The sequence below is a fragment of the Mus caroli genome, chromosome X, assembly GCF_900094665.2.
Source record: "Mus caroli chromosome X, CAROLI_EIJ_v1.1, whole genome shotgun sequence".
Classification (NCBI taxonomy): Eukaryota; Metazoa; Chordata; class Mammalia; order Rodentia; family Muridae; genus Mus; species Mus caroli.
In genome coordinates this window covers 139,323,854-139,336,488 of record NC_034589.1, presented here as the reverse complement: position 1 = coordinate 139,336,488, position 12,635 = coordinate 139,323,854, and the positions used below count along the sequence as shown (strand labels likewise).

Below are 12,635 nucleotides of genomic sequence, written 5' to 3'. Positions count from 1 at the left end.
GAGAGAGAGAGAGAAGAGTGAGAGGTTCCTGAGTTTGTGAGTGGATGTGGGCAATGACCAGTGCACTGGTAGAAAGAACAGTCAACAAGAAGAAGGCATGTCCTACACTATCACAGGAAGCCAAGAGTGAGATGAAAACTGGGGATGCATGGAAGCTGGCAAGTGTTTTGTGGCTCAAAGTTGAGGATAATGCTGTCTGATGTCTTCTACTTTCAGGATACTAGGAGGGGAGGACTTGGCAAAACTGTCCCAGAGACTTGAAAAGCTCTGAGTAGAGGTTGTGACATTTTAGTGGCTTCTCTCTGAGCCCAGGATTGATGTAGATGTGGAACATTGTATCCATCTGAGATTTAGACTGATGGAAGGTATATGAGGGGCCTAGAGAGTGGGACTGTGGGAAGATGGGCTCTGGTGTAAGGTGAAGGGATGCCTTTAGGCAAAAGACAGGAGATACATTTCACAGTAAAGGGAAATGAAGAATTATCTGTGCACAACTAGATTTGGTTTCATATCAATAAATAAGGAGAAGCTATCCAGTGATTTCTATATTATTCCTGTAGTAGGACATGGGTTTTATTGTAAGAGTGAAGGATGGAGGTAGAGGTTTTAGATTTAAAAAAAAGTTTTAAAAGCTCTGTAGAGACAAAAACTGTATGTGTTAGAGAAAGAATGATGAATTCGTGGTGTTAATTGTTCTGTAAGGTTAGGCTCTGGTGCTGGCCTTCAACCTAAGTATGGAAGGAGTAAAGACAGGGGGATATAACCTTGCACTGGCAAGTCTATGTGTGTCAGGCAAAAGGGATGAACAAGTGGAACAATCGAGCTCAAAACAGTGGGGGCATCCAATGAGACTGGATGCTTTATTACAGGACCCCAGCCTTGAACATGGCTCTCACCATCTCACACCTTGTGCTCACCTGGCAGAAGCTTGGCCAGTGTAAAGAGAGTAGAATCATTGGCCACAAAACAGGAGGAGAAGAGCAGAGCCGAGTCTTTCTGGTGTAGTTCAGCCAGCTCCTGTTCAAGCTCCACATGAAACTTGCTGGTACCTGAGATATTGCGAGTGCCCCCAGCTCCAGCTCCATGATTCTTCAGGGTCTCCCTGGCCCCAAGAAAGTGGAAGACAAGGAAAAACAAAACATAACATTGTTAGGCACTGAGGAAATACGAAAGCCTTCCTTAATGTGGTCAGTACTAACATAAGAGATCCTGTGTAAAGACTGTCCTTGGTGACCAAGTAGAGGAAAGAAGGAGACACGTAGAGGTATCCCGGGATGGAGGTAGAAAGTAGAAGTAATTTGAGTAGTTTGAAAAAGCTAAAGGAAACCTTCCTTTCCTCCTTCCTCCTTCTTCCATCCCTTTCTTTCTCCATCCCTTCCTCCCTCCCTCACATCATCTAAACTTTGGGTTCTAGCTCATGAAGTCAGTGAGTCTTTCTTAGTTTCTATTATCATCTGTCACATCAAACAATCATTAATCAAGCATGATATGTTGGCTGACTTAGTTCATATGTGAGGAGTAGATATACTTGAGGGGGCCTTGTACAAAAGAAGTGGCAGCAGAACCAAGGTATCCACAGCTAATATGGCTCTACATCTTTGCATGTGACCCACAGCTCATAGTCCACACTCTACTACTTACTGTATGGCCTGCAAGACACGAGGGTGTCTGCTTATGCCCAAATAGTCATTACTACACCAAACAGAAACATCCTTTGAGGCCATAGATGCCTCAGAGAAGTGTTGGGCAAAGGGGTAGGCATTAGCCCAACGATTCACAGTCTTGAACACACGGTAGGTGTGGTCCTGTTTCTTCTCCATGATCTTGTCTCTGAAAAATTGGTCATAACCGAAAGCCTGGCTTCCTGCAGGAGTAGAAATAAGAGATAAGAATAATTCAACTCAAATTGCTTCCTGGGTAATCTTTATTTTACCCATGTGTTGATTTTGTCTTTTCTCATTGTCTTCTTATCTATTCATTTATCTGCTCAACAAATGTCTTACTAGTCCTCATTCACTCTTTTCTTCTATTGTTTAATGTGATATGTGTCTATGACCCTGTGTGTGCATACATGCAGGTGGGTTGATGCCACAGTGCATGTGTAGAATTCAGAGAACAGCCACAGATGTCAGTCTCTATTTCTATATTAGAGAAGAGGGTTTCTTGTTCACTGTGGTGTACTGCAGACAAGCTGGCCCTTCAGCTTCCGGGAAATTTTCTCTTCTATACCTTCTGTCTCTCAGTTGGAGCACACTGAGATTATCAACACTCGTACTATATCTGGCTTTTATATGGATTCTAAGGACTCAAACTCAGGCTGTTGGGCTTATACAGCAAGCATTTGATCCACTGAGCCATCTCCCCAACCCTGGTTCACATTATCTCTCTGCTTTTTTATTCAGCTATCCCGCGGTTTACTCATTAACTCAGTAATACATTCAGAAATTTAGTCAGGCTTTCTATGCTTAGCGTGGCCTCATCCTTCTTTCCAGAGTAAGTGTGGAAGATGCCTTACAGGAGTTACCACTTCAGTCCCAGAGAAAGGAACATTGCTAGACCTAGTTTCTAGCTGTGTCTCTTTTCACCCAATAGTTATTTCTATGATCCTGAGCCAGAAATGAATCCTCTCTACTGAGAAAATTAAACACCAAAAATCCCACAAATCATCTAATTGGTAAATGGGCTGATGAAGCAAAGAGACTCAAAAGAAAAGTTCAGATGGACACTGAATATTTTACATCCTTAGCTATCAGGGAAATGTAGATTCACTTCAGTCAGAATGACTATTGTCAAGAAAACAAATGACAACCAATTCTGGTGAGCATGTGAGCAAAGAGGAAATCTTTTACACCAAGGGTGGTACAGCAAGTATGGAAATCAGTGAGGAAGTTCTTCCAAAAAATAATAGAGGTGATAGAGATAACTCAGCAGTGCATGCTGTTCTTGTACAGGGCCTGAATTTGGTTCAGCACCCACATCAAGTCGGCTCACAATTGCCTGTAACTCTAGCTCCAGGGCATTCAACACATCTGATCTCTAAGGGCATTAACACACATACGCACACACACATACACACACACACACATAATTTTAAAATGATAAAACTTTTCAAAAGAATCAATTAAAAAGAAAAGACCAAATATTTGAATTATCTCTCCTGAGCATATCCCCAAATGATTCCAAGTCAACATACAACAAAGAAACTTACACATCCATCTTTATAGCTACACTCTGCATAATAGCTTGGAAATCGAACCAGCCTAGATGTCTATAAACAAATGAATGCATAATAAAGATGTGGTGCATATAAAACAATATAATGTTGTGCAGCTATAAACAATGAAAGCCTGGCATTTTCTGGAAAACTGTTAGAGCTGGAAATCATTATGTTAAACAATTTGAGCCAGGCAGAATGACAGATATTATATGTGTTCTTTCATATATATATAGATATAGATATATATACACACATATATATGGCTTAAATTTTAAACTGTGCATTGTGTATGTATTTGTGCATGTGTGTTTATAGGTCAAAAAATAGAAAAGGGAATATATGTAATAGGAACAGCAAAAGGAGAGGGCTAACTAGGAAATGAAGGGGAGCCAGAGGACAGAGGAAGAAATGAGAATAAAATATAATAACACATATGTGTGGTGATGCCTTGTGAAACCCATTACTTTGGATGCCAACCAAACAATTTAAGGTCAAAATATGGTTTTAAAATAATCCTTTTATGTTTTAATGTCCCTGTATGTAGAATGGTACTTAGAATTCTTTTCTTGCTGAGGTGTGAAAAACTAAGGACAACAGTGATAATTGAGATGGAGTAATTAGAGTATCATCAGAAACATAATAATAATAGTGGCTGTGATTAAAACTAGCTAGTATCTTGTTATATTCTTGTGCCTGGTATTAAGGAATTCCCAATACATATAAAACCTACTTCCAGGACCCTTAAAGATGCTATTTTTTTTTGTTTCTCATGGCAACCTTATATGGAGAATTCTGTTACTATCTGTTTATGACAGATGAAGTGACTGGGGCATGAAAAGAATGGCTAGCTGGACCAAGGTCTTATAGCAAATTAATGCTCAGCAAGGAAGTGAGTGATACATTTGATGTAGATAATGAAAAAGGTAAAACCATTGGATTTTCTTTGGGTATATTCATGTAGATGTAAAGCTAACATGCAGTCTAAACCGGAAGAATACAAAAGCCATAGAAACAACCTGAATTATTATGAATAATGCTGTATCCACACCACAGAACAGAATTTAGCCATTAATAGTGATTATGCAGCTCTGTATGGATGGACACAAAGAAATAATTAATATTAGGTCACATTTATAATTGGACAAAGCAGACAGTGATTATGATAATGAGAGAGGATGAGAAATTCTCTCTTTCTGATTGTGAATGTGTGTGTGTGTGTGTGTCTGTGCCTCTGTGTATGTATAGCCAAAGGAAGATATGTCTGGGAGAAAATATAACAAAAAGTCAATAATAGATGGTAATTTATTCTTTATTTTCCTATATCTGTTAAAAATATTTTTTATTCCTATATTAGAAAAATGAAGCAAATTCTATTATGAAAAATAAACATAGGAGACAGGAAGGGGATTTGTGAAGGGTGAGAAACTTTGAGAGAATGTGGGAAAGAAATAGTGGAGGGAAACCTAATTTTTAACGAGACACTAGAACGAGCTGGAAACACCACATTACTGTAGATGTCGTTTCATTTTTCTTATCATAGATGACTAAGTGTTTGAGTGAAGTGAATTAATTACAGCAACACTAGCACTAAGACTTCCTTTTGCAGTCTCTTTGATTTAGAAGTCTTTGCATTGCCTCTGTTCTCCTGTGTCACACACCCTTTCAGCACCTACTGCCCTGTTTCTGTGCCCTTCATTCCCATCTTGGCAAACTCACCAGTCATGTTGTTCTGAATCAAGTGGGGAACTGCCCCTTCAGTCTGCTCCGGATCCTGGAAACTAGGAAATGAATGGCTTCGGGTGGTTGAATCCATGGTGCTCAGCAGGTCTGATAGGGAATATGGAACTCATTGGCATGAAGAGAGAAAACAAGACAGTATTTGTTGTCCTCTTTAGGTTCAGGGTAATGTATAGACATTCAAATTTAGAAAGTATGCATGACTCCTGGAGTATGTGTCTGCAAAGTAAGCATCCACTTGTGTCCCTAGTAGCAATGCCTAGAGTGTCCAGAAACCTTCTTTAAGGTGGCTTGCACTTCATTGCCTTTTAGGTAAGGTAACCAGACTATGCACCCTAGCCCCTGCACTTGGGAGTACCTATTAGTTTTCCTTTCTGAACATCATTCAATTTCAATACTTTTTTCCTTCAAAGTGGCCTGTGAAAGATGCCAATAATATGGTCATTGCTTAAGTGTAATCGTTTTGGGTGCTCAACCCAGATTGTCCTTGAACTCTGTACCCTTATAAAGATTGTTTTATTGAAAACAAAACCATCTTTGAATTTCTTCTAATAAAATTGATAATGAAAGCTACTTTGGGGGAGACAAAAGCTAATTAATGGACTATGTGTGTCAAAACTAAAGGAAGCATCTATCCTCTTCTTTTTCCTTAATACAAACACAATATGGTTTGCTTCAATTGAGATCCTAGCCTTTTGGATTCCATTTAGCCACTTGGGACAGAAGAGGGCCCATTTTAGACTGACAGCTATAAGTTATGGGGATTTGTGCATGTGTATGGCTCCCCTGCAAAAGGCTAAGACTTCCTTCCCATCATGAAATGTCTACTAGCTTTCCTTGGATTTGCCTAGCTCAAGAGTCTGATAATGTGGGCTCAATCATTAGGAATGGAGGTTGGGTAAGATGGAAGTTGACTCCAACCTGTCTTGAAAGTCTTGACATCCTCCTGGACTTCTGGAGCTGCCCTCTGCACAATCTTGCTCTTCCTGTCTTGGAGTTCTGACAGCATGAAAGGACAATGGCTCTTAGCCCAAGATGGAGAGTCTACACAAGGTAAGAGAGTAATTGCACATTCATTCTTAACATGTATTCAGCTTAGCAATGATTACTGGGACTTACTATATCCTAGAGACCCCTAGGATAGAGACTAGGAGTTAAATGAATATGGTCTCACTCATAGGGGAGTTCCTAAGCAGGGAGAAATAGCACATACACCTTGGGAACAATGGGATGAGAGGGAGGAAAGGACATATGAAACAATACAAGGTATAAGGGATGTGACCAGATAGGCTAAGAGTCTAGGCCAGGTTTACAGAAGCCATAATGTCCAAATTCAGTTTTTAACAAGAAATTTGAAGGGAGATAATACTATAGGAGAAGGTTGTATGTCAAGAGCAAAGGCAAGGGATTGTAGGACAAGAGAACAGATTTGAGCAATTTTAACATTGTTTAGCATGGATGAAGTATAGTATTTGAGTCTCTATAAATACCCTGGAATTTATAGAGTAATTTATATTTACTCTATAAATACCCTGAGTATATATATTTTTAGGTCAGTCCATTCTGCCTTGACATTTTCACATCAACTCTCCAAGCTATTAGGATATGATAAATTAAGAACTTTATCTTTATGACTCAGAAATTCCCATTTGCCAATAACCTCTTCTTACCTCCTCCAGCCTTGGTTGCCTTAAGATGGATTTGAGAACAGGTTGGTCCTTGAGTGGCCAGGATGGGGCAGCGTCCAATACTAAATAGGAACTGGTAGGTTTTAGCCACTTTACCCAGGAGGCCTGTGGGGCCCTGAGAGAGCACTGGACAGGACCGTAGCAACATAGCTGCCGCCACCATCCTGAGCCCAAAGTCCTGTAGAAATTGTGCAAGAGATGAGATTCCATCATGAGAGCCTGGCCAAAAGCCAAAAGTCATGCCTGTTTAATTCTTTGCCTTTAGTTTCCCACTCAAAGCTAGTTGTCTTCCTCAGATATCCCCTCATTATCCTTCTCAGCAAGGAGTCCTAGTGTTAAAATATGAGGGAGAAATGAGAAACACCACTAGAGAAAGTGGCAAGTTGTTACGAGAGGCCAGAAAACTTGGCTTCTTATTTACTCTGCCACCAGCTGCTCAGTGATTGTGAAGATCATTGAAGTGACTTTGTGCTGCAGAGTGACGCTGACAATCCACACCTGTAACCAACTGTCTTCCAAAGACTGCTATCCTCAAACAAATGAAGACTCCGCCCACTTATGTGGACAGATGCCATTTACAGGAGCTTCTGAGGCTAGTCCTGCTGTGTCCAGAGAATGCTCTACCAGAGATGGGAAAGGAGTTTAAAGCCAGCTGTCAACTTGAGATCCTGGAAACAGGAAAGGGCAGTCATGTGCCCTACAGGCTATGTACTACCAGGTTGGTATTTTGATATGTTTGGATTTTTTTCTTGACTTTTTGGTTAAACTCTGATAAAGAAGGGTGTACAAATAAGACCCAAAGAGGCTGGAAGATATAATCTATGTAGATCAGTAAAGGTGACAAAGGCTAAGATAGAGAAATGAAGGGGGCTGGAGAAAAGACGGAAAAAATGAACAGAAAAAGATAAGCAAATGACACATAACTCTCATTGAGTATTGGCTGAATTTTGGAGTAAATTAATGATTACTATGATCTTCAAAAGGAGAGCACAGGGAGGTAGGGGAAAATCAAGACAACTTCAGAAAGAGAAAAGAAGAGAGCGAACAAAAGTGTGGTGGTGGAGGAGGAAGACCTGAAACTGAGAAAGAGAAAGATATCAGAACTGGAAGGGAAAAGAGCAAGGTAGAGATAGAAAGGGACATGGAGAGGAAGACTGATGCTGAGTAACAAGACAAAAGGATGATGGGAGATGCAGAAAGTAGGGCAAGATAATAAGACAAAAGAAGGAGAAGCAGGAAACATACTGGGAGGGACAAACGTCAGGTAGTCTAGAGTAATATAAAGACTAAAAGTTAAGCAGGAGAGAAAGGAATCCAGCAAGGGCATTGGAGCACCAAGATAAAAGGGTTAGACTATACAGACTTAAGGGAGGGGAACCTGACCCTGCCGGAGTGGTGGAGAGAAACAATGAAAAGGACAATGGATTTTTAAAAATCTGAAAGTTCAAGAGACAGTGGTAGTGGCAGAAGAAATGGCTTAGTGGTTAAGAGGAAATACTGTTCTTCCAGGTTTGCTTCCCAGTACTCATGCTGTGTAGCTCACAACTGCCTGGAACTCCAGCTCCAGGAGATCCGAGGCCTCCGGTTTCCACTGGCCTGGCATTCATGTATACGTACCTGTGACAGAACCAAACATATACACATAATTTAAAATAATAAATCTATATTTGAGAAGGAAATGGGTGGGTGAAGAGGGGAGGGAGGAGGCCTCTAGGGAGTTAAGATCGAGACATACCAAAATGAAAGACAGAACAAGATGGGGAAAACAGATTGGAAGGAAAGAGCCAATTGTAGAGTCAGAGTCAATGGGTAGGGACAAGATGCAGGACAGCACAATCAATAGGAGAGAGAGGAGGAAAAGTAGGAGGGCTAAAGCCTCAGCTCTGCCAAGAAGCCTAAGGCTCAGTGTATAAGGCCTTATTATGTGACAGACAAGGGAACAAAGGAATTCTTGGGCCTATCCTATTGGCAACTTCTTTTATCCCTCTAATCTCACAGAACAAGCACCCACCTCTTATGTTACAAAGCAACCCAGTCATCTTATTGCATCTTAGAACATCCTCCCTGCCTTTCGCAGGCTGTCACAGCAGCCTGAGTTAGTTTGTCGGCCCAGTCATATGGGCCCTGGAATAACAAAAAAGCAGAAAGCTGCTTGGAAAGATTAAATGAAACAAACAAAACAAAACAAAAATGTGAACCTTTCAGCATGGTAGTTGGTGTATAAAATGTTAGATTTTTCTTATCTACATTCTGGCTTTCTAGCATCTTCATTCAATGTTTTTGGACAAGGCACTTCTCCTTTCTGGGTCTTAGCTTTGATCAGTTGTCAGATGTGAGGTAATTCTACCTAGATCACTCAGTAGGCCATTGGTTGGATCCAGTGCCTACCTCATATCTGGAAATAAGTGTCACCCTTCTGACTGCCTGGCCATGAAGGCTAAAGCACTCAAGGCTGAGCCTGCAGACCATAGATAAAGCCCGTAGAGCTTATCACCATTAGAGTCTGGCTACTCCCTAGGATGAGCCCAGGGCGTGGGAGAGAAGAAGAACCCCTTCCTGGAATCACGTCTAAGCATCTGGCCAACGCTTGCTCTGGCAATCTGTAGGGAGTCAAGATGTCCCAGTTCCTGCTGGTTTGTACAAACTCCTTCTCTGACATTGACAATAGCATTGAAGTATATAGTGAGACAGGAAGCCCTTAAGATTAGAGGCAAAGTCCTGCCCTGGAATGATGGTTGATTAAGGCCTACTTTCCATGTAGAAACCAGAAAAGGTCCAATGGACTCACCATTTTTGTGAGGCTGTTGGCCATGATATACTGAGGGTCCTGGGAAAAATACAGAGTTCTTCTTGATGTGAAGTGAATTTTTGAGTTCATTTTAAAGCTCCGGTTACAATTTCTCTTGTCCTACCCTGATCTTCTTGAACATCATTATGACCTATAACTTTGTATTTGGATTCTTAATGTCTATTCCAGAACATTCTTAATATGAGCCAGGAATGATTAAAGCTGAATAGAGGAAGCATTTCAGGCAGTTGAGGGTATTAAGAACATAAAGTCTTAGCTGGATATTTCTTAGCTGGGTATTTTGACACCACAGGAAGCTGTGACAACAGGATCCTAAATTGCATATTAGTTTGGGGCTGCATAGCTCCCAGCCAGTTAGGACTAAGTAGCAGATCTTTTCTCAGACAAAACATACTCTGGAGCCAAGGAGTCACATCATAACTATATCAGAGTTCCACCATGCTTATATCAGACTAAGTCTGGAAAGCTGGAGATGAGATTTTTGTCTCGTTTTGTTACAATTTACTGTATGTGTACTTTGGCTCCCCTGCCCCCCTCCACCCTTTCTGAACTTTACTTTCTCCACAGACATTGGATTAGATTGGAAATTTCATAATTTATCTTCTGGTTCTGATATACAAACATTAACAAAGCTCTGACCATTGTCAATGTTCCACATACATAGACTTATTCAGTCCTCAGGATGATGTTGGAAATAGACACCGGGGTCCCCAAAAGATCTGTGAATCTCACAAATTACAAAACTGTTAAGTAAAGGAAGCAAAATTTCAGCTTAGGCAGTCTGGTTCCAGAGACCTCTAACTTAGCGACCATGAATCTATGGTCCAAACGTTCCTGATTTTTATAGCTGAGAAGTTGACTCTAGACACCAAGCCACTCTGTTAGAGTAATATAGGCCCCTTTACTGTGCATTTATCTTTTATGACCAACGCTTTCTCCAAATGTTCTAAAGTAGGATTTGAGGTACTATTGAACATTTATGAATTCATTCCACCACTTAATGATTTATATAGCCCACTACATAGAAAAGATTACGAGTAATTTTAAAACTAAATCAAAGAGGGACAGGAATTCTCAAGACAAGTGGCATCATTACTCAAAAGGTTTTTTTTTTTCCCTGTATGTCTTTAATTCCCTTTTAGGTCAGCACCCAATTTGCAGTCCCATAGGCCAGAAAGATCAGCTGGGCCACCATCCCAGCAGGGAAGCCAGAAGCCACTCTTGCAGCTCTTCTGTCCCCTGTCTCCCATTCCTTGTGGCTTGATATTAAGAATCATTTAAGTCTGGAAAAGAATCCCTTGCTTCTTCCAGTGAAGCATCAGGCCCTATCTCCCCTCCTAGTGCCCTCTTTCCAACCCTGGAAAAGGAAAGGAGAATGAAAACCAGAAGAATGTATAGCACAAAACTAAGAAATTTGTGTGACCTGTGGACAGGCCCTTTTGTCAAAGGATAAATGACCTGCCTGGGATCTCACAGTGACTTAGGAGTGCAACTCCAAATCTGCCTTTTCTGCACAATGACAATTCTCTTCCGCCTTTCCCTTTATTTCTACTAATTTTGCAACCTCTCAATTCCTGCATCTTGCCTTACCATTCTTAAACCCCCTCCACAAAAGCCTCCAGTTTTCCTTCCCTGGATCTGACCACCTACCCACAAGGCTCTGAAACCTCACACTCTGTTCTAGGCCAAGCAGATGGGAAGGTGTCAAGTGATAATGGGGTGACTTGAGAATTTTGGAAGAAATATTAAGATGCCTTTCCTAGAGAAACAGGGGAGAAGAGGAGACAGAGACAGAAGGAGACGAAGAAGGAGACAGACATGGGGTTGAGGGGATCCAGAGAAAAGTCCCTTGAGGGGAAAGTAACAGAAAGCAGCAATGTCAGAGAATGAGTGAAGTAAGATGAATGTACTGGAGACTAGGAAGAGAGAGAGGGAGGGGAGGAAGAAAGGAAAACCCCCAAACACAAGAGAGTTTCTGTGAAGGTCAAACGTCCACCCAGGGTCAACATACACTGTTGGTGAGAGCCCACAATGAACATTGAAAGAACCTCTTACCTGTTGCCCTGCACTGAGGACGAACCAAAGACGGTGAGTGCTGTGGGCTGGGCTGGGAAGCAGCTTTCATCCCAGCCTCCTGCTCAGCCCCGCCCACCCCACCCACCCCCTTCCGCCTTGGCCTTAAGGTATCTCAGGCCTCTGCTAAAGATAAAAAGCAAAGTAGTCTCCTTTCACTCCCCTTGTTCTGTGCCTTCTCTTTCTGTTTCCTTCCTCTACTCCCTCTGGGGTAGTGAAACTAACTCATTCGCTTTTGAGATCAGACCATCCCTCTGACCTTCAGTTCCCTCAACCATGAAGGAGGTCACTAAAGGCAAGTCCACGTGGAGAGGACCCTGAAGTCAGACATAGAATACACTCTAGGCACTCTAGGCACTGGGGCTCTGAAGGGTTCGAGCTGTGAGCCTCCATGGAAAGTAGATCAACTCAAAGGATGTTGTGTGTCACTTCAATAAATGGACAAACATTTGGCACAGTGCTTAGTTTGAGAAAATAACAGTTTGTGTTGATTCAGTGTTTTTACTCTGTACCTCGAGGGGGTAATTACTTTACATTGATTGATTAAGCCTCATAAGAATCTTAAGACACTTGCTCTTACTGTCCACAGTGGTCTGGGAATGAAAATCATTTGAAAGACAGATGCTGATGTCATTATGGTCATGTAGAAGGAAACCCAAAGCACTGGGCTGGTTTGTGTGAATTTGTAATGGACTGGATTCTAGGAACAGATGCTCAGGTCTTATTCTCAGGTGTATATCTGTATTTATTTATCAAAACTAAAGACTTTTAATTTCTACAGTCAGATAATAAAGTGATTATTCACATAAAAAAAGAATCTTAAGACAGAGGCACGGTTATCTGTGTCACAGATAAAGACCCTAAGGCTGGGAGGGTGGGCTACTAATAATTGCCCATCTAGAAAGTACATAGCTCGGCTACAAAGTTCACAGTATGCTCCCAGAACCCACACTCTTCTGTACATAATTATAATTAAACACACCCTCGTGGATGAAAATGTAGGACAGTCCCAGAGATTCCCCCTCTCCTTTAGGAATAACTTTGTGACCTCCACATAAGACCAGAGACACTGAAATTAATAGAGGAGAAAGTGGGGAAAAGCCTCGAAGAT

The 12,635-nt window shown here is 41.3% G+C and overlaps 1 protein-coding gene across 2 annotated transcripts in view; it reads right to left on the bottom strand.

Moving 5' to 3' along the window:
• Positions 1–11,569, bottom strand: part of Alas2 (5'-aminolevulinate synthase 2) — a 23,742-nt gene extending 12,173 nt beyond the window's left edge. Inside the window, exons 1-6 of one of the 2 annotated variants that reach the window (XM_021153118.1) lie at positions 11,507–11,569; positions 6,625–6,820; positions 5,876–5,998; positions 4,934–5,044; positions 1,642–1,864; positions 918–1,102 (exon numbers count right to left, since the gene is read on the bottom strand). In XM_021153118.1, coding sequence (XP_021008777.1) covers positions 918–1,102; positions 1,642–1,864; positions 4,934–5,044; positions 5,876–5,998; positions 6,625–6,805 — 823 coding nt within the window. In that variant the 5' untranslated portion in view covers positions 6,806–6,820; positions 11,507–11,569. The remainder of the gene's footprint in view (positions 1–917; positions 1,103–1,641; positions 1,865–4,933; positions 5,045–5,875; positions 5,999–6,624; positions 6,821–11,506) is intronic. The other variant, XM_021153119.1, reaches the window with a different exon arrangement.
• Between the last annotated feature and the right edge of the window lie 1,066 nt (positions 11,570–12,635).